Below are 20602 nucleotides of genomic sequence, written 5' to 3' on the forward strand. Positions count from 1 at the left end.
ATGGGCAGGGACACCTCCCACTAGCCCAGGTTGCTCAATGCTTCATCTAACCTGACCTTGAACACCTCTAGGGAGGCAGCATCCACAACCTCCCTGAGCGCTTGTTTCACTGTCTCACAACTCTCACTGTAAAGAATTTCTTCCTAATATCCAGTCTAAATCTCACCTCCTCAAGCTTCAATCCATTTGTTCTCATCTTATCACTACAAGCCCCTGTGTAAAGTCCCTTCCTGGCTTTCATGTAGGACCCTTTCAGGTACTGGAAGCGACTATGAAAACAACACTGATGGATTTTTGTTTTATTTTATTTAATTTTGTATGAGCTGCATACATTTTGAGATTATAAATTCTCTTAAGCAGTTTGAGTTGTCTTAGACAGAGATTATCCTTGGTCTGTACCTCAAATTCCACTCTTGCCCCTTCACTCCAGAAGGATACTGAACTCTTCAGGCACCTCCGTGTCTGTAGTGGTTTGACCCTGACTGGAAGCTCAGCCCCATGCAGGCACTCACTCCTTTTCCCCAGTGGGATGTGGGAGAGAATTAGAAGGGTGACAGTGAGAAAACGTCTGGGTTGATATCAGGACATTTAATAGGTAAAGCAAAAGCTGCATGTGCAAACAAATCAAAACAGGGTATTCATTCACTGCTTCCATGGGCAGGCAGGTGTTCAGCCATCTCCAGGAAAGCAGGGCTCCATCACGCTCAGTCATTACTTGGGAAGACAAGCACCACCACTCCAAATGTCCCCCCTTCCTCCAGCTGTATATGCTGAACATGATGTCATAGGGTCTGGAATATCCCTTTGGGTAGTTGGGCTCAGCTGTCCTCCTCTGCTTCCATCATTATAGCAGGATTCTTGCTACTGAGCTTGAGGCTGGAGGTGCTATCTATATAGTATTTTTTTTTCTAGGATTGGGACTCTCTGGCTTTTTGACTTGAAGATACTGAGCTCTCTGAACTTTTCTTTCACCTCAGATGTGTTCCAATTCTCTACTGTACACAAACAGCAGAGATTGTTTTTCTGCAAAGCCTCAAACTTTACATCAGTTTTGCACCCTGGACATTCTTGAATTGGATGTCTCCTTTGGATGACTTTCAGCAGCGCTCTCTGTGAAGCAAATCAGACATTTTCTTAACTTCTTTGGAATATATCTAGTGACCATCTTTATAGAAAAGTGCAGCACATTTTCCCTTGTACTTGTTCGTGCTTTTCTCTGAGTTCAGCACCTCTCTGGTGTGCTGAGCTGGTGTTAATCGCATATTAATGAAGCTTGAGTTCCCTGGAGTAATCATCTCAAAAGAGAGGGAAACACATGGTTTGTGGGAGGACCTTCTGCTTGCCAGATTTCATCAGTTCAGAAGTCAGTACTGAACTTTCCTCCAGTTTTTTGGAAAAGATGATATGAACTTTTGCTAATCCTTCCACAGGTTGGTTTGTTTTCCTCTATTGGCAAATGCCATTCTCCGAGTGTCTCACTCAAGAAATGTAAAATTATGTTAGAATAGAAGGTTTTGTCTGAACAAAGTAATTTTGAACATCTCTGAACCTTAAATAAAGAGAAGTAGAAACATCTTATTTTCAGAGATAGTCCAAAATTCACCTGGCTATAATTAGGCTTTTTATTGGACAGCTTGGAAGGGTTTTATTTATGTTTACCTCTCCAGGGCTTTGTCAGCCACTGCCATATTCCCAGTTAGCATTCCTGATATCTGAGATGCAAAACCATACTACCAGCAGTTCAGTTCCTGTCCTCTCAACACTTCCAGTTCCCAAATTATATTCCAGGTTTGTTACAGCTGTCATGCAGCTGTCCTGAGCAGGATGCTTTTTCACATTATGACTGTTGCCTCTTTGTCACACAGGTTCATGTCACAGAAATATAACCATTTGAAAAGTAATCTCTGTGCTGTGTCTATAGACAAGAGAGAAACAGGCAGCTCTGGAGAATGACATCCACTGTAGAGGTGGAGAGGAGGAGACTCAGGGGTGACCTTATTGCTCTCTACAACTACCTGAAGGGAGGTTGTAGACAGGCGGAGGTTGGTCTCTTCTCCCAGGCAGCCAGCACCAGAACAAGAGGACACAGTCTCAGGCTGTGCCAGGGGGGGTTTAGGTTGGATGTTAGGAAGAAGTTCTATACAGAGAGAGTGATTGCCCATTGGAATGGGCTGCCCGGGGAGGTGGTGGAGTCACCATCATTGGAGGTGTTTAGGAGGAGACTTGATGGGGTGCTTGGTGCCATGGGTTAGTTGTTTAGGTGGGTTGGATTGGTTGATGGGTTGGACACGGTAATCTTGAAGGTCTCTTCCAACCTGGTCTGGTCTATTCTATTCTATTCTATTCTATTCTATTCTATTCTATTCTACCCTAAGGAAAGAATGATTCATTCTTTGGAGCTTCTTATTTCCTTTCATTACCTATAGGAGGAGACTAGCTCCTATGTAGCTTGAACTACAAACCTGATTTCCATAGTGGAACCTGGGTGACATGAATGGTGATAACTTAAAATGGTCGTTGGCATGTTCTGCCCCTGCAGATTCTACAGCTCTTGCTTGCATATCAGAGGGCTGGAGCACCATTCCAACCAAGCCAGGCAGAGAGAGTTGGGGTTGTTCAGCCTGGAGAAGAGAAGGCTCCAGGGAAACCTTAAAGAGCAGCCTTCCAGTACCTGAAGGGGGCTACAGGAGAGCTGGGGGGGGACTTTGTACAAGGGCTTGTATCATTAAAACAAGCAGCAATGATTTTAAACTAGAGCAAGGTAGATTTAGATTGGACATTAGGAAGAAGTTCTCGGCTGTGAAGGTGGCGGAATGCTGGAACAGGTTGTACAGGGAAGTGGCAGAGTCCCCTGCCTTGAGACATGCAAGGTCAGGTTTGATGGGACTCAGAGCAACCTTACCTATTTGGGGATGTCCCTGCTTACTATAGTGGAGTTGAACTAGATGACATCTAGAGGTCTCTTCCAAAGTGATGCATTCTGTGATTCTGTTCTCTAAAAAGCAGTGCTTCTTCATGAAACCAGAAAGTTAATCTGTCAAATTCAGACCTCTAGAGGTCCCTTCCAACCCAGTGCATTCTGGGATTCTATGATTCTTAGTAATAAATGAACCCCACAATTTTATAGGGACTAATTTGGGTATAGGGATGGCTTTAGTGTGTGTAGTTTGGTTTTGACTAACTCTTCACCATAAGGTAGCTAACTGATATTTGTATTTGCATTTTTGATAGAGAATTAATTAAAGTAAAGCTTATTGAAGGACTTACATTCAACACTTGCATGTGCTCTTATTTAACAGAAAGGCAGGCAAAAATATTACTGATGTTTCAAACTGTCTTATTAACAGTTTATTTTATAGGCTAGTCTGTCTGTCTTTAAAAATCTAGGCTTACAATGTTTATATTCTGGAACCTGCAGCTATGTGGATAAATAAAGGTCCCACCTGTGAAACCCTAAGTGATGCTCACCAATCAGTGTGATTCTCATGCTAAAAATGAAAAACCACACAACCCAACCAACCCAAAAACCAGTGAAAGAGCCTTGCTGAAGGGGCTTTATATTATTTTTAGTGCTTTTGCATGGTATACCTTTAAACATTTTCTCAGTCTGATCACCATATGGCTCCCAAACTCCTTATTTTTCCCTTTAAAAGTATTTTAAACTGAGCTATGCTATTACATCTGTATATGTCTCATTTAGGGTAACTTACACTTTTGGCTAGCAGCACTAAAAATATTTTCCAGCTCTCAAGGTCCAGTCTAACCTTCTTCCATTTTTAAAGCTCTAAATGAGGAGCTGCACTGCACATGTAACTGAAAGTACTGGAGCTGAACATCTCATAAGGAGAAATCTTGCCAGATTATATATACCTCAGAGTTTAAGCAGGGCTGGCAGCAGTACAAGAGAAGCTGCTTTTTCAGAAAATCAGCTCTCTGGGTTTTCAAAAAGAAATCCACTTGTGTTTGCTTTCTTCTTAAGTGTTCTAAATTGGGAGGGAAGGGGAATTTAAAGAACCTGTTTTTTTTTTTTCTTTGTGTACTGTAAGTACAGCAAAAATACATAAACTCATACTGGTTTTCATGGGTCTGCCCATGCAGCTTGCATTTACTGTAAAGGAGTTAGTGACAGCGAGCTACCATGGGTTAAATAACTTCCCTGTAAATGTGAACTTGATTTTGTGCTTTGTTTAAAAATTCCAATTTACCTGTTATCTTTACTCTGGCATCTTTCAAATTTGGCTAATCTGTGTTAGGAAAACTCATTTTGTGCCAGTAGGGATAATGACATTGAGTATGAAATGACCGTTCCACTTGGACAAGAGCCTTGTTGTTACTTCCAGATGCTGTCTGGGTCAATACTGTGGGCTTTGATTGCACACAAGGGGTTTTTTTTCTCAGCGTCTGTCTGAAAACAAAGTGAAATGAAGTACCCATTTTCAGACATCAGCGCAGGGCTGAGGGAGCTGGGTGGTCACAGTGGAAGGCTGTCAGAAATCCTTTTGCCTTCAGTAGCGTTTAATAGTGTTGACTTCCAGGTAAAAGGTATAAAGCCTTTCTGTTCAAGTTTCTTTCTTTCTTTTTTTTCCCCCTGATTAATTAGGGGAGCCTCTGTTTTATATGAAAAATGTAGTGGAAATATCCTGTATTTATAGTTGGTTCTAGCATCCTAATGCTCATTTTCTTCTGGTTTTGATGGATATAGTCAGAGAAAAGAGGCTTTGTACTTTTCAACAGAGTAACTTTCAAGGAATTAATAATAAACTTCAAATTAATATCTGTTGCTGCAAGGGCAGAACTTACTATTGAGATATAGGCTAGAGGCATTAATGCTTTGCTTAACATATTCCTGGTGGTACGTGATTCTTCTTGCACAGAAGTCTAATTGTGTGTTTTTAAAGTGAGACTAGCTGCAGTTAAATATCTTTTTGAAACTCTCAGACCCATTTAAAACTATAACACAAACAAATGTTTCCTGGTGTAATTGCATAATAAAAACCACATAAGAAGGTTGGTAAATTGCAGAATTACTTTGCTTATGAATAGAATTTAATACTAATAAATCTAAGCTGTAAAATAAAATGCATAAACACAGCACATCAGTCTTGCTGAGGAGTGCTGGTTACTGTTAAAGTTTCAACCAAAAAAGAATGTGTGGTGACTGTTCCAATTTTTCCTCTGTTTGCCCTACTTGTAATTTGCATATTAAAAAATAGTAATTCATTTCCCATTTTTTTGTCTCCATGTCTTGCTTTGTATTTTTATCTTAGAGGTAGAGGGAAAGAGAAACAAGTTTAACCCTAAGCCCACCACAGCTGTCAGTTAAACTGTTAATGGTAGTAAAATGTCACCACTGTTCCTCATTTGCACATATTTCAACTTTAAGAAAGAGTGAAAAACTGTAGTGATAGAAATCATGTTCATGTTTAATGTAAGCAAATAGAGAAAGGTAGCTATAAAAACAGTCTAATTAAGGAACTTTAGGAAGTACTGATGTACCTTACTTCAAGCACAGTGCTTCTCTGATGGCAGTCTAACCACTCTCATACTCAGAGGTGAAGTAAAAACAGTTACTTCACTGATCACAATGGAAATTTCCGGCAAATTGCCTTACCTGTCAGAGCCCTCAACATCTCTCTGCTGATTGACCAAGACAGAGCCTATCACAGGTGGCTAATGACATGGCAAAGTAATTCTGGGCAAGTAAAAAGCGATTGGCCAGAAGGTGCATTTTTTGATGATTTTTCTTGTTAGTGGTTGTTTTAAATATTGGATCAAATAACCTTTTTGGAGATGATTATACAGTATGTTTATCTAGCTGAAATCCTCCTTCTTATTCTGGGAATTCCACCCACCAGAGCAGGTCCAGCATTTCTCTCCTCACTGGTTTCCATCTGCCTGCAAAGCAGCAGCTCTGTGCCTCCTCATCCCTTCCTTCTCCCTGGCACTGCTGCCTGCTCCTTCCCCATCACCTTGTGCCTCTCTTCAGCTCACCCTTGCAGTTCTAGTTACAAAGGCATTTCTCTCATCTAGACAGCTGTTTGCTGGAAATTCAACTACATGATGTCATTTACCCTGAATGCCTCGTCCTGTGTTTGTGCAATGTATGAAAACAGCCGTGGCCACCTCAGGAAATGTTCCTGTCCTCTGCACTTCTGTCCCGCGGGCCTTCCAGGTGATCCCCCCACATGCAGGAGCAACTCTCAAATTTGTCTTCATTTATTAATAACTCTGTAAAAAGCAAAATGCTGATGAGTGGCTGCACAAAAAAAGGAGTCAAAAAGCTGTGTCCATACAGAATGCATGAATTACTGCTGAATGGGTAATGAAAAAGAAGTCACTTTTTAAGAGGATGGCAACAGAGCAACATATTTTGTATTCTCTTTTCAAGAGCAAGTATCATTTCTGGCTTATTCACACATCAATGTGATGACAACCTTTTGTAGCTTTATAAAGCAAACATTTTTCAGTGTTGAGAATGAAAGTTATGGTGAAATTAACCAAATCACTTCCTTTACTTTCCCTTTTCCCATTTCCCCCCTCTCCCCCCTTTTCCCTTTTCCTTCCTTTTCCATGTTTTTTTTTAACCAAGGGAGCAACTATTAAAAGGGACGAACAAACTGGTGCAATTGTGGTGGCCAGGATAATGCGTGGAGGAGCTGCAGATAGAAGTGGTAAGATGTTGCTGTTTGGCACTAGCTGTACAAGTTCCAGAACCTGGAACAAGATGAGCTAAAATGGCTTCTTTTGTAGAAATGAACTCTGTCACTGTTACAAAACTCTCTGGGGTCTGGACAGTTTTTCAAAGTGGCATTTCAATACTGGTGAAAGTATTTATGCTGATTTCCCCCTCCCCCCCTCCTATTTAGTTGCAACCAAGTATCTTTCAGTTAGCAGATACGCTGATTCGTTAATTAATTAATCATTATTTGTTTCCAATGGAAGACATCCACTTAGAAATTATGGGATATGCCAAGATTATAACCTGCTGATGGAGTAACTCAGGATGGTTGTACTGTTTTATATTAGGACATCCATTTGGAGTTTCAGCTGGCAATTCTTAAAATAGTAGCACATCCTTGACTGCCATTATTTAGTTTGGGATGCTCAAAGACTACAAGAACTCGAGGAGGAGATCCTGAATTAGACTCTGAAGTTGCTGTTTTCACTGACGAGAATCTAAGATAGTTTTTCACACTAAGATAATGGGGTAATGGAGTAAATCTAGATAGATGTGTGTATATATAGTTAAATTTAGCAAGCATTTGTGCCACAAATTAGCACTCAGCAGTCTCAGCGATCTTTGCAGTACTTGCAGCTGTGTAGCAGTAAGAAAGGAGGATTAGGAAAAGAATTGGCACAGACATTTTTCGAACATCTGCCTATTAGTCTGGAAAAGTCATAGAGGAATGGTACTAATTTTCAGGAGGAAGGAAGGGAGAGGAGTAAACCAACCATCTCATCTTATCTCTGAGGACAGTAGCTGGCATGTTCACCATGTATTCTTGCTTTTAAATTAGAGCTTCAAGTGGATGATCAAGGGAGAACCCCCCCTAAATGTTAAAGGTATTTTTTGTATGATGCGTAGGCAGTTTAACAGCTCCTCTTTGTCTTCTGTAGGTCTTATTCACGTTGGTGATGAACTGAGAGAAGTCAATGGCATTCCAGTAGATGACAAAAAACCTGAAGAAATAATACACATCCTGGTAAATGGCAAACATTAGAAAAGTAATTTAGGAGAGTCGAGAAAAAATAATTGGACTTTTCAATTTCTGATGTGTTTCTTAGAAAAAAATTATATTCTACAATGATAACTTTTCTTCCAGTGCCAGCATTTACAAACCTCTCTTTCCTTTCTCTTAAACCATTATCTTCCACATGTTACAGGAATATGCAATGGCATATTGTTTGCAAAGAGTTAATGGTGGTAATATGACTGTAAATATGTTGCAGAATGTTGCTAGACCTCAGTGTATAATCCTCAGCTTTTAAGGCACACCGTGAGCTCTTGAATTTAAACCGTTTAAAATGTATTAATTAGCAACACACTAATTCCATGTGAAAAGTAATTCATGATACATGTACTTGATAGACTCCAGAAGTGATATATTAAGGTTATGTTTTGTATGGTTTGGAGGTGTAGAGCCATGTCTGACTGTATTTGCAATCTTCTGAACTACAGTCCCTGAAGCCAGTGTAATTCCTCACTTACAGAGCGCTGCTGCAAATTAAGGAATTTAGACTTTTAATGAAATCATTAGTATTTTTTACAGCAAAAAAGCTGATGAAGGTCGTGATGTAGGCAGTTCTATATACATAAATACCTTGCTGGCCTGCTGAATGGAGTGCCTGTCTCACAGTTTTGGTTCAGTAACCCTGATGATTAATTTCTAGTGTTAGCTTGCTAATGTTCCTACTTCCTTTATGGTTTTGTGGTCCCTACAGAAACATTTTCCAGCAAAAGAGAACACCTAAAAATCTCTAGAAACACAATAGCACTAGGAAAGGTGTGAACAATTTCCTCATTTATCTCCTTGAGGTGCAATATAAACATCAAAAGCTAGTTAGAGCAGATTTGAAAAGCAACAGAATTATTGATTCCAGTGCTAGGGCTGGTGAAATCAGAGCTTGGCTGCTGCTTGTCAAACAGGGAGCTCTTGGAGCGCAGACGTGCCGGCACAAGTGTGTCTCGCCCGGTAGTGGACAGGGCTGTTTCCATTTTGCCAGAATCTTTGGCTGGCTGTTGCATTCTCCTGGTTTTATGAAACTTGTCAGCCACATGCAATAGCAAGCAGAGGCTCCAGCTGATTAGCACTTCCTTCAGCAGCGAAATGTCACCGAGGCAGTGGGAATATCTTGCGGTTAATAAGTAACATGCAGCCAGACACACTTTAAGTGGGATATAGGGAAAGATGAATGGATGAGGTGGTTGATGATGGCTAACTTGTTTTAAGATTTATGGTGGAGCTCTTTTTATTCCATTTAGTGCACGTAGACTATTCAAATATGTTTTTCTTTTCTAGTTTCTTTAAGTTGCCAAAAGCATAAATCCCCCCCCAATGATTTTATATGATAAATATGGCATAAGCCTGTTTGAATTTTTCTATCTTCTGTGTTTTTGAAAAATGAAATGTTAGTTGGATTTTTCCAGGGATGTCTGAACTGTGCCAGGAGTCTAGCAGTTGCTTCTATTATGCATATATTTTAGTCATAGCATGTGCTCCTGCTTTCAGTGCAGAAGTGGGACCTCTGAAACACGCAGGTCCCAGTTTTTAACAATCTGTCTCTGCCCACCAATGAAGCAAATAAACCCAAGCCTTTCAAGTGGGCATTTTAATCTTTCAGTGTGAAGTTTGGCATAGTGTAGCTGTCAAACTCTATGGAGCATGATTGTGAGAGGATAGCTTAATTCTATTTCAGTCTTTAAAAATTAATTAGAATTTCTTTTAAGATCTCTTTGAAATGTTACAGCTTTAATCTCAGTGCATTTTCTCTTCAAATATTCACCAGGCTCAGTCTCAAGGAGCAATTACATTTAAAATTATACCTAGCGTGAAGGAAGAAATGCCAGTGAAGGAAGGCAAGGTAGGCAAGACTTTTCCAGAAGCTTTTCCAGGAACTGTTGTGCTGAGGATGAATATTGTTTGCTTGGATAACAGAACAAAAAAGTATGATTTATGACTCCCAAGTCTGTTTTTCCTAACGTGACAACGTGTAGCACGTTGTACACTTCACTACTCACATGCTGGATTTACAAGTGAGTGTAACATCGTACTTAAGCTCTGACTCTGCAGCTGTGAAGATCATATAGCTAATCATTCATCTTCTGCAAGGGCCTGACTTGCTTCCAGGTACTCCTTTTCTTCCATCGTACACTTGATAGAGCCTTGGTTCAAAAGTATCTTCTATTCTGTCCCCCATATGGGCACACTATGCACCTGCAGAGTCCTAATTGCCTTGAACCACAGAGACTTTACTTCATGGTGGTTGCAGAAGCAATGAATTTAACATTCAGATATGAACTTGTAATGTTAGACTTCTATGAGGATGTTTTACAGCAATAAATGTTTATTGCTTCCTGTTATTTTGTTCAACGGTTTTGAACAGTAAAAGCAGAAAAGGGGAATACCTTTGGATTAGATTTAATACTTTGATTATAAAGATCAAACATGGTTTCTTTCAGATGTTTATCAGAGCCCTATTTGACTATGATCCTAATGAGGATAAAGCAATTCCTTGTAAAGAAGCTGGACTTGCTTTCAGAAAAGGAGATGTCCTTCAGATCATGAGCCAGGATGATGCAACCTGGTGGCAGGCCAAACATGAAGGTGATGCCAATCCCAGAGCAGGCTTGATCCCTTCAAAGCATTTCCAGGAGAGGTGAGCTACTGAGAAGTACAGTTTCATTCTTTTTGGTAGTAAGATAAGGCACTCATTTGCTAAGGTGTTAAGTTAGCATAGTTGACATAAGTAATGCTCCTGGTTACATGGGTATGATAAACCTGCATTTGCAGCGAGACAACTGAACTTGGAAACCTGTTGCTGTCCTTTAGATTTCCTTATTTGTCTGGCTGGGTTCAATAATGATAAAAACTGATAGGATATCACTGATCCAGACTGAAAGAAAAAACATATGGAAAATAGCACATCAGTATCTGCATTCACAGGGATGTGCTCTGCAGGAATTGGAACTGCAGCAGGTTTTGGAGAACTAACAAAACTTTGAGGCTGAGGATTTATTTTTTTTTTTTTTAGCATGGTGAATAGATTACATTAAGTGAATTTCTTTTGAAAATCTTCTGGATATTTTGCAATAGTCTCATGATGTTAAGTGTTTATTAATCTGAAACTTGCAGTGAAAACTGAGGAGTTTGTGTCTTTCCCCTATCACCTCCCCTTTTATAGGAGATTTGCACTAAGAAGACCAGAAGTGCAGATTCAACCACTGAAAGTTTCCAACAGAAAGTCATGTAAGTCTGTTAACCTGGCATAGAAATCATACTCCAGATCGCTCACCTTATAAAGCAGTTCATTTCAGCCCTATGACTACAGGAGCATTTCTCCTGGGCAGATCTTCTTGATCCCATTGCATCAGTGAGAAAAGAAACGTAAGAGCTGAAATTAAAAGCTTTAAAAGCGGCTAAGAATTTTTCCCAACCCTCTGACTTTGTTTTTGAAGCACTGAGCCCAATGAATGTTTTGATATATAATATTACAAAGGTTGAAGAATGTTCTTTTCCCGTTGAAATGGCACAGAATTGGCTCAAGAGTTTATGCAATTTGGACTACATCGATACAGTGAAATGTAGGTTGGGGGTGAGATAAAAGGTCAGCTATAGTTGGTGAGGTCCTGTGTCCTATGAAGCAGCAAAAAAGTTTTAAAAGTCAGGACTTTCAGTTCGTTGACAGGCTCTCACAGAACCACTTCTTACTGTTTAAAATTCATTCTTCATAGTGTTTTAAATACAGCAGTTGCACAATGTAAGAAAAATAAGCTCCAAGAAAGCACATACATCGAAACAAATATTTTCTTCCCACTGGAATTTGCATCAACATCTGTGTAAATTATTACTGTGTATTTTACTTGACCTGTTATTTCTTTCAGTGGTACAGGCTCACAGCCAAGTGAGTACAGTGTAAGAACCTATCACGCTTCAGTAGGAAGCCAATGTTAAATGCCAATCTGTTTGTGAGTTCAACTAGAAGTAATCAGAAAGTGGTCTTAAGCTTCCAAAGATCTTTCATTCTCTAACATTAAAACAGAGAGTATGGACACTGTGGCAAGCAGTGGTTGCTGGCACACTAAGTGCAAACCTAAATGCTTTTAACTTTAAAGCTTCTCAACAAGGTTTCTTATTGCAGTTTTCCTAACTCCTTTCTCTGGCTTTTGTGTTCTGAAGCTTTATCGTTACTAATAATAACTGTTAGTTTTCTAATAGTCTGCATTTTTCTATTGTTCATTCCATTTCACTATTTGATGGTGTGCCCTAATGCTATTGTTAACTCCAACGCCCTTGATTAGTTTGGTAATTAGAATAATAGACTATATGATTGCACTATAGCTTCTCTAACTTACACAGATCTTAGAAACAAAGAGGAGCCTCCTGCAGCTTGTAGTAAATATGTTGTTTTTCTAGGTTCTAGGTCAAGTTGCTCTGCCCCAGTTTTGGAAAAGTGTCTGATCCCAGGGTATAGCTATTTCTCTCTGTCCACTGTTCTTGAATCTGGATAATACCCTCAACAAGAGCCTTCAATTAAGGTGGCACTGGTGCTTTTGAAGAGGTAAATCACCTGCTGCAGCAACACTGCATGATTCCTTTTGTTATGGACTGCATCTTTTTAGTGACCTTCAAGTGAAAGGCTTGACAAGATGCATCTCAGCCTTCTGAATAGGCAGCCCAGACTTGATTGAAAATTGCAACCCAAATCAGACCCCCAGTGCAAAGGCTAATATTGTTCTCTGCTGTTTCCACTAACTTTGCCTTAATTAGCTTAAACAAGGGAGAAGAGAGCCTCTTTTCCTCCCCTTTCTTTTAGAATATGACAAAGCCTTAGGGTCAAGTGGTGTTTCTGTTATTGTTCTCCTTTAGACTTTCTTTAAACAAAGCAGGGTCCAGCTAAATGCTATCTAGAAGATAGTGCCTTTTGAACAAGGAAAGACTGCAGAGGGATTGCAGGTTTGTCTCTTCCCCATATCTTGTGACAATTTGCCATATGTTCATGGGAAGAGGGGAAGTACTGTTCTGAGTAGAGGTCCATCCCTTCCTACAAAGATGAAACAGGGTTTTCGAGCTGGGAGGAAACTCAGATCCTTCACAGAGGAGGCATGTGAAGGACAAGAATTCAGCTATAGAAAAATTGTTGTGACTAGGACTTAGCTCAAATTGCTCTCAGGAAAACTTTCCACTTGCTTGAGTTCTTAAGAATATTCCACATAAGCTGGGAAACTCTGCCTTTGTGATCCTTCTGAAGTGAGACAGCTTTGCATGTTATCAAGCAAGCAGTGACACTGTAAGAAGTGGAAGCTGTTTCTGTATTTGTACAATCACAATAATGGAAAACCATGCATTGCTCAACTGGGCAAACAGCATACTGCCAGGATGGGAAACATGTAAGGAGAGTGGCACAGGAAACAAAATTGAAAAGGGCTGCTGGTCCTGATTTCTTAATATTTTTTTTAGCCCTTTTCTGTATTGTGGGGTATGGCCCACTGACCATTGTACTCTGAAGTTTCATTCAACAAGTTCCTGTGTAAGGAAATGGTGGAGCAGATAATTTTGAGTACCCTCATGCAGCACATACAGGGTAACCAGGAGATCTGACTAGTCAGCAGGGGTTTATGAAAGGCAGGTCCTGCTTGATGAACCTGATCTCCTACAAGAAGGTGCTCTGCTCAGTGGATGATGGAGAGGCTGTAGATGTTGTCTACCTAGACTTTAGTAAAGCATTTGACATTGTCTCCCACAGCATCCTCCTGGACAAACTGGCTACTCCTGTCTTGAATGAGCTGGATAAACAGCTGGCTGAATGGCCAGGCCCAAAAAGTGGTGGTGAATGGAGCTAAATCCAGTTGGAGGCCAGTCACAAGTGGTATTCCCCATGGCTCAGTACTGGCACCAATTCTGTTTAGCATCTTTATCGATGATCTGGATGGGGGGATTGAGACACCCTCAGTAAGTTTGCAGACACCAAATTGGGTAGGAGTGTTGATATGATTGAGGGTAGAGAGGATCTTTAGAGGGCTTTGGACAGGCTGGATCGATGGGCTGAGTCAGGTGGTGTAATGTTCAGAGACCAAGTGCTGTATCCTGCTATTGGGTCACAGCAACCCCATGAATGCTCCAGGCTTGGGGCTGAGTTGCTGGAAAGCTGCCTGTCAGAGAAAGATGTGGGGCTGCTGGTTGACAGCTGGCTAAACATGAGCCAGTGGTGTGCCCAGGCAGCCAAGATACCAAATCACATCCTGGCCTGTATCAGGAACAGTGTGTCCAGCAGGGCCAGGAAAGTGATTGTCCCCCTGTATGTAGCACTGGTGAGGCCACACCTTGAGTACTGAGTTCAGTTTTGGGCCCCTCACTCTGAGAAGGTCATTGAGGTGCTGGAGCAGGTCCAGAGAGGAGCAACGAAGATGAACAGGTCTTAGGAGGAGTGGCTGAGGAAACTGGAGTTGTTTAGCCTGGAGAAAAGTAGGCTCAGGGGAGACCTTACTTTCCAGAACTCCCTGCAAGTATGTTGTAGCAAGCTGTATGTTGGTCTCTTCTCCCAAGGAACAAGTGATAGAACAAGGGGAAGTAGCTTTGAGTTGCGCCAGGGAAAACATTCTCCACTGAAAGGGCTGTCAAGCATTGGAACAGGCTGCCCAGGGAAGTGGCAGTATTCAAAAGATATATAGATGTGATGCTGAGGGACATGGTTTAATGGTGTCTTGGCAGTGTTAAGTTAATCGTTGGACTTGATGATCCTAAAGGGTCTTTTCCAACCAAAACAATTCTGTGCAGTGTGAAATTGGTAATGCATGATTTAGTCTGATTCTTTTTTAATCCTGTATTGAAAGCCTTCAGCGTCTCCAATGTTGAAACTGATGCTCTGTAGATCTTCCTGAACTAGCTGTATATTGTGAAGTTGATTGCTTTGCAGTTGAACCTGAATTTCCTTAGTTTGGTGGGAAAGGGCAGTTTGCCAGCTGATACTCTTACAGCCTCCCAGAACCAAAAACCTGTTAACTTCAAAAGAGCTGCTAGTAAGTCCCTATCCTGACAGAACACTGTTAGAAGCACTGGATGTCGGCCTGCTCTGTGCAGTCAACTCATTCCACAGATCCCATATTTTGTAACGAGGAAGAAACCTGGGGGTGTGGCTTTGTTTTCATTAGGGAGAATGAGGGAGAAACATTCTATTTTCTTGGCTACTCAGAAAATGTGACTCAGCTCTGCTTTCTTAGGTGGGGCTTCCAGAGTGATAAGGTCATTCTACTTAAAATTACTCTGAAAATCAGTCACAATCTTATAATATATGAGAAGCGTCCTACAACTTCCTTTTTACCTTTCTTCTCAAGCTAGTTCTAGAACCAGGAAGGATTGTTGTGTCTAGAAAAAGAGCTCACTGAAACAGTCAATGACTGCATACAGAGTAACATTCACATCCATCAGGATTTGCTTTGATAATTAAATAAGGTTCAAAACCTGCAAGGAGCTAGACTGATTACTTTGGGGAAGCCTTCTTTCTATCTTGCATTGTGAATTTTTCACCCTTTGCAGCATAGCAATTGTGTCTTGTGTAAAGTTGTTCATTTGTGCATCATAAATTTGGAAGCCAAGTGAAAGTGGCCTTTTCTGTTGATGCCTGTATGTATACACACAGTGAGGAAAGAGAAGAGACAGTACTTTCAACAGAACTTCTTCAACAAGAATAGTTTTTACCCCCAAAAACCCCAGAAACACAGTGTAGTTCTGAATTTTCATATTAAAAGGATCAGTTTAGAATGGAAATGCCAATTCTTAGTTTGACTTCAGTAGCCAAGTCAGGTGTTTAATTGTGTCTATGTATAAAGTGAATGCAAGTACAAGTAAATACTTTAGCTCTGTGGGAGACCCACACAAACGCCTCTCCTGGCATTTAGTTGTTTTCTTGGAAGACAAAGTAGAATCATTCTCATCTTGCACCAGTCAAAGAGAAAAACCTCTAAGCTGTCACGTGTATGCTGCAGGATAGGGCAGAACAGTGTGCACTCCATGTGGAAAGGTAAGTGAGATCACACCTTCTCATCTGCACATGCAGAATGTGCATTATTAAATATGAAATACTTTTTTGATGTTACCTGAGAGGAAAGTAGGAGGGAAACTGATAATATAGATGGAGACTCCACTGAGAGGAGATGGTTTTACATTGAGAGGAAGATGTAGAAAAAGCAGGAATAAAGGCAAAACCAGGAAAGGAAAATTTCATATTGAGGATGGAAAAAAAGGAGCAAGTATTGCAAAAGGGCAATGGAAGAACAGATGGACAAAAGCTGCTCAGAAACTAGTTAGGTAAAACTCCACTGAGGATGGCTTTTGAAATGATTAGATGAGCACAACAGTATTAAGCAAGAGCATTGCTACTCTTTGCACTATGATTCAGTTGGTGCTGGATTCTGTTTAATGTATGTGTTTTGTTAAAAGTCTTTGAAGTGGTGATTGCAAAAACTACTAATAGGAACTCTGCCCTGTTTTGTTTTGTTGTTGTTGGTAGAAATCCTCGATAAGTTCAATGTTAATATTTGGTACGTTTCAAAAGCATGAGCTAAGTGACAGTTAGATGTGCTGATAGGATGGAGAGTGTTAGCTCCCAGGCTCTGGGTTAGTGCAGAGGTGCTGGAGGGATAACAAACATTTCAAGCATTTTCAGTGTTTTTCTCAATAGTTGGTAGCAACAACTTTTCATCAGAAGGCAGTGTTGTGCAGTAATTCCTTGGGAAAATTACACTGGGGTAAAAAAAAATAAGAAAAAGCAGCATAGAAAAGAAAACAGGACAGCAGAATGGAAATGAAGGACCAGAGCTGCATGAGATTGTATGAGTAGGACAAATCCTCTATGTGTAGTTCCCCTGGTGTGAGTTGAGAGGGAGCTCTGTGCGACACAAGGGGAGGCACAGTAGAGGTGTGTCTGGCTGCATGCAATCAGCTTGAGTGTGTTTGAGCTTGTGAGCCACCACTGAATGCCAGCTCCACAGAAACCTGTTCACCTGGTGTTCCTCAATAATGCTTGGCAGCATTCCTGCCTTAGCTTGGGCACAACTTAGTAGCCAGAGTTAGCTCTGTAAGCTCTCCTGTTGCTGCATCCTGGCCAGATAGGAGTGACATGAAACTCAATACGGGGAAGAACTCATTTGTTTTATAGCTTCTAGTCTGTTAACTTCAATACAAGGACTTCTCATGCTCTGACTGTAATAGTCATCACCAAAATCATGGTCATTCTTGCTTTTTGTATGTTACTTTAATTTGTAGATACAACTGTGATCACCTGGGGGCTCTGAGGGGGGCTGGGGGGAAGTACATTTCCTTGAATAAGAATGAACTCATTGTTCTGCAGTTATCACAAACTGCAATAATCAGCCATGACATGCTCCTTCAGCATGATTTTGCTTTCACAGTGGTTGCTGTGTTTATTCTTAAGTTATATATGTGTTGTCTCTGGTATGAAAATTACTGGTAACTTTATATTTTATGCTAGCATAGCCTGTAACTTCTGTTAACTTGGGCAGTGCATGCATATGTGTATGTGCATAGTTATATATAAATATGTATATGTGTGTAGCCTACACGACAGAGCTGTTCAGAGATGGCTTTTCCATGAAACTGCATTTGGTCTGCATATTTAATGCTCATTGCAAATACTCACTGTGGCAAAGCCATCATCATGTCATTTTTCTGGGGCTTAAAACCCTTTTTACTTTCAATTTTGATTTACCATATGTGATTGGCATTGTATGAGCGAGAGGAAATATTTAACTGCAGCCAAATGGTGTTCATTCAAACAAGATGTAACCCAGTTTATCCATAGATGAGTGTCTTGTGAATTGAAGATCGTGTTCTGCCAACAAAAGAATTTAAACAGGCTAAAAGAATGAACACTTTGTACCACTTGTATTTGAAGACCAACCATTTAGGATAAATGCATAGTAGGACTCTCTTGCTGGTTATAATTGCTGCACAATCTTAACTCTGCCTTTCTCCTCAGTATTTTGCTGTGTTCCTATTTGAAACTTGATTGCCCACCTGTAGGTAGTTACAAAAAAATAAACCAGTTAAATTAGCACATTAGCATCTTTGTTCAGAATTCTCCTCTCCTTACAAATGCTAGCTTCCTGCTACCACAGAGAAAATAAGGAAACCTGAAGCTGGATCACATTTGAGTCAAGGTCACATGAGACAGAAGTGGAAACGGATCTCATAAACTCTTGCTCTGTCCTTCACTGCAAAACTATCCTCCTTCATTTTCCTAATTATCTTGGTAGAGATACTGTAATCTGATGATGTTATGAGAAGGTTAAATTAGATCACCTTAAATTTCCTATAGCATGGACACATATGTATTGTTCAATCAACAGAATTCTAGAGAATAGAAGCCTGCAAAAGAGTATAGATGTTGATTGCTGTGTGGGGCTGTTCAGCAGTAAAACTTGAGGAGTGTTTAATATATTCACTGTAATGCACTTGCTTACCAGAGTGAAACAGAGTTTAAAGGATCACTTCTAAGGAAAGAGAACAGAGCTGCTGGGTCTAATTTTAGATTGAGAAATATTTCAGCAATTTTCTTTGATGGAAATATTGTTGAGGCAAAGTCAGCAAAAGCTTAAACTTTTTTGTCTGGTGCTGGACTGTTCCAAAGACTTGAGGAAGTTCCTGGAGTGGCACTGGTCTTGAACTGCATGAGGAATATGGTTTAGATGAGGCCCCCAAAACCAAGTTTTAATATATTTCAGTTAAAAGAAATATAAAAATACAGTGTGTGTGATACTGGTTTGCATTGTTACAGTTTAGCATATTGGCTCTGCTGAAATCTTTCTACAATGAATAAAAACCTCTTACATCCTAAGCTTCCATTGTGCTTGTGTTTCCTATTTCTTTTTTTTCCCATTTATGTCTTGGTTCTGCTTTGCTGTTGTTTCATAAACCTGTTCCATGACTATTTTCTTTGTACTTTCCTGTCCCTTCTTACCACACTACATTTAACTGATCTTCTTTTTGTGTTTTGGTTTTTTGTCTGTGCTTTTTTTTTTCTCCCCACTTCCCATACAATTTCCTCCTCCTTATTCTATGTCATCTTTTAGTCTCCTACTTGTTCCTTCCAGACAAACACTAGTTCCTTTCTCACCCCACTTCAGTTTAGTGAAACTATATTAACCTGAAATCTACACCAATTTTCCATGTCTCTAAACTTGAGAACTTCAGGAATGTATCTGCTGCATGGGCACAACTCCTTCAAACACACAGAGCTGTATTGGTGGTGAATCATAGTACAAAGTTTCCTGGCAAATACCTTCTGGCTTTATTGGGGACAGGCAAAAGCCCTGGTAAATTCCTTGTAAAGTTCAAATTGGAAGCTACATGTCGATGACTCTTTCATAGATGCATTAAGTTACAAAGACCCACAGATTTCCCACATCTTTTGATTTTAAGCTGTTATCTTCAGCCTTAGGAGTACCTCAAGAAAGCCAAGAGCAATATTAAGAATGAAGATTTTTAACAGCACACAAAAAGTTCAGAACTCTTCAATTTATTTCACTATTAATCCTCAGCTTGTTGACATTTTGCCCTGTGCTCTCTGGGATCAGGTGGCTCACTTGGGAATGTTGATGTCTTTGATTTATTTCTAGCAAGAGTGGCCTACTGAAAGTCATGGAAAGAGAAATAGAGAGAAACTTGTCAGACAGTCAGACATGCCATGAAGTGTAAGAGGTCTCTCAGCACAGAGAAGAGGAAAGAAATAGTACCTGGAAGCCAGCCTGGCATCCTAGGTCCAGCTTTAGGGCATTTGTCACTTCAAGAACCGTGAACTTTTAAGGTCAGGAGAGGAGAAAGGATCCAACACTTTCAGTCTCAACTCACAAAACTGTCGTCATACTTTTAAGGTACCAGATGTGGTCAACCAGCTTAGAGAGGTTTCCAGCCTTCTAAAACCTAAACCTCGAGAGGTTTCCAACCTTCTAAAATTTGATCACCTCAAGTGTAGAAAAAAACCTTAAGCAGGCTTAAAAGAAATCTTCCAAATCAATATTTTAATGCTTCAGCGTGCAAGAAAAAAAGGCACCAAGAAACAATTCTGCAAAACACTGTTGTTGATTCTGCAAAGCAAAAAAGACTTGGATCCATTTCATGACATGAAATGGGAAAAGCTCTTCCACGCAGTCAAATAAGCAGGAGATTTTGGAGCTAGCCTTTGTTTGGTACACCAGAAAGGTTCTAAATATCTCTTGAGTAATTTCTTCGCATTCATGCAAACTCTTTGAACTATTTCTATCTGAGGTATATTTATCCAGATTCCAAAGGAAATGTGAATGAGATGTAGATTGTAAAATCTCTCTATAAATCTAGATCTTAGTATATATTATTCATAGGTGGAAAGGCTGGAAGAACTGGGTTTGCTCTGCCTTGAGAAGAGAAGGCTTAACAGGGACCATTTTACCATGTACCAGTACATGAAGGGTGGCTACCAGGAAGATGGAGACTCCTTTCTTGTGCAAGGAGTCACATGGAAAAGACAAGGGGTGATGGGCACAAGTTTCTGCTGGGGAGATTCACATTGGACTCCAGAAGAAAATTTTTCCCTATGAGAACAGCTGGACATTGGAATCATCTCCCAAGGAAAACAATGAATTCTGCTACATTGGGCAGTTTTAGGAGTCAGCTTGACAGAGTGCTGAGCCATCTCATTCTAAATACCCTATCACCTGGAAAGGTTGGACCAGGTGATCCTTGGGGTCCCTGCCAACTTGGCATTCTGTGATTCTGTGATTATGTTTTCTTGCCTTTCTGTGAAATCCCAAAGGTGATTGTAAAAAATATGTTTTCCACTATCAAGGAGGCAGAAACCCACTGACTTACATAGGCAAGCAGAAGGTCTT

The 20602-nt window shown here is 40.3% G+C and overlaps 1 protein-coding gene across 8 annotated transcripts in view; it reads left to right on the top strand.

The window, feature by feature from the left end:
- MPP7 (MAGUK p55 scaffold protein 7) overlaps nt 1-20602 on the top strand; it is a 143014-nt gene that overhangs the window by 100349 nt on the left and 22063 nt on the right. For all 8 annotated transcript variants that reach the window (XM_068146048.1, XM_068146046.1, XM_068146047.1 and 5 more), the window contains 5 exons: nt 6590-6671; nt 7618-7703; nt 9508-9582; nt 10181-10377; nt 10903-10967. In XM_068146048.1, coding sequence (XP_068002149.1) covers nt 6590-6671; nt 7618-7703; nt 9508-9582; nt 10181-10377; nt 10903-10967 — 505 coding nt within the window. The remainder of the gene's footprint in view (nt 1-6589; nt 6672-7617; nt 7704-9507; nt 9583-10180; nt 10378-10902; nt 10968-20602) is intronic.

The sequence above is a fragment of the Melanerpes formicivorus genome, unplaced genomic scaffold, assembly GCF_026170545.1.
Source record: "Melanerpes formicivorus ecotype bairdi unplaced genomic scaffold, bMelFor1.0.p_v2 SCAF_13, whole genome shotgun sequence".
Classification (NCBI taxonomy): Eukaryota; Metazoa; Chordata; class Aves; order Piciformes; family Picidae; genus Melanerpes; species Melanerpes formicivorus.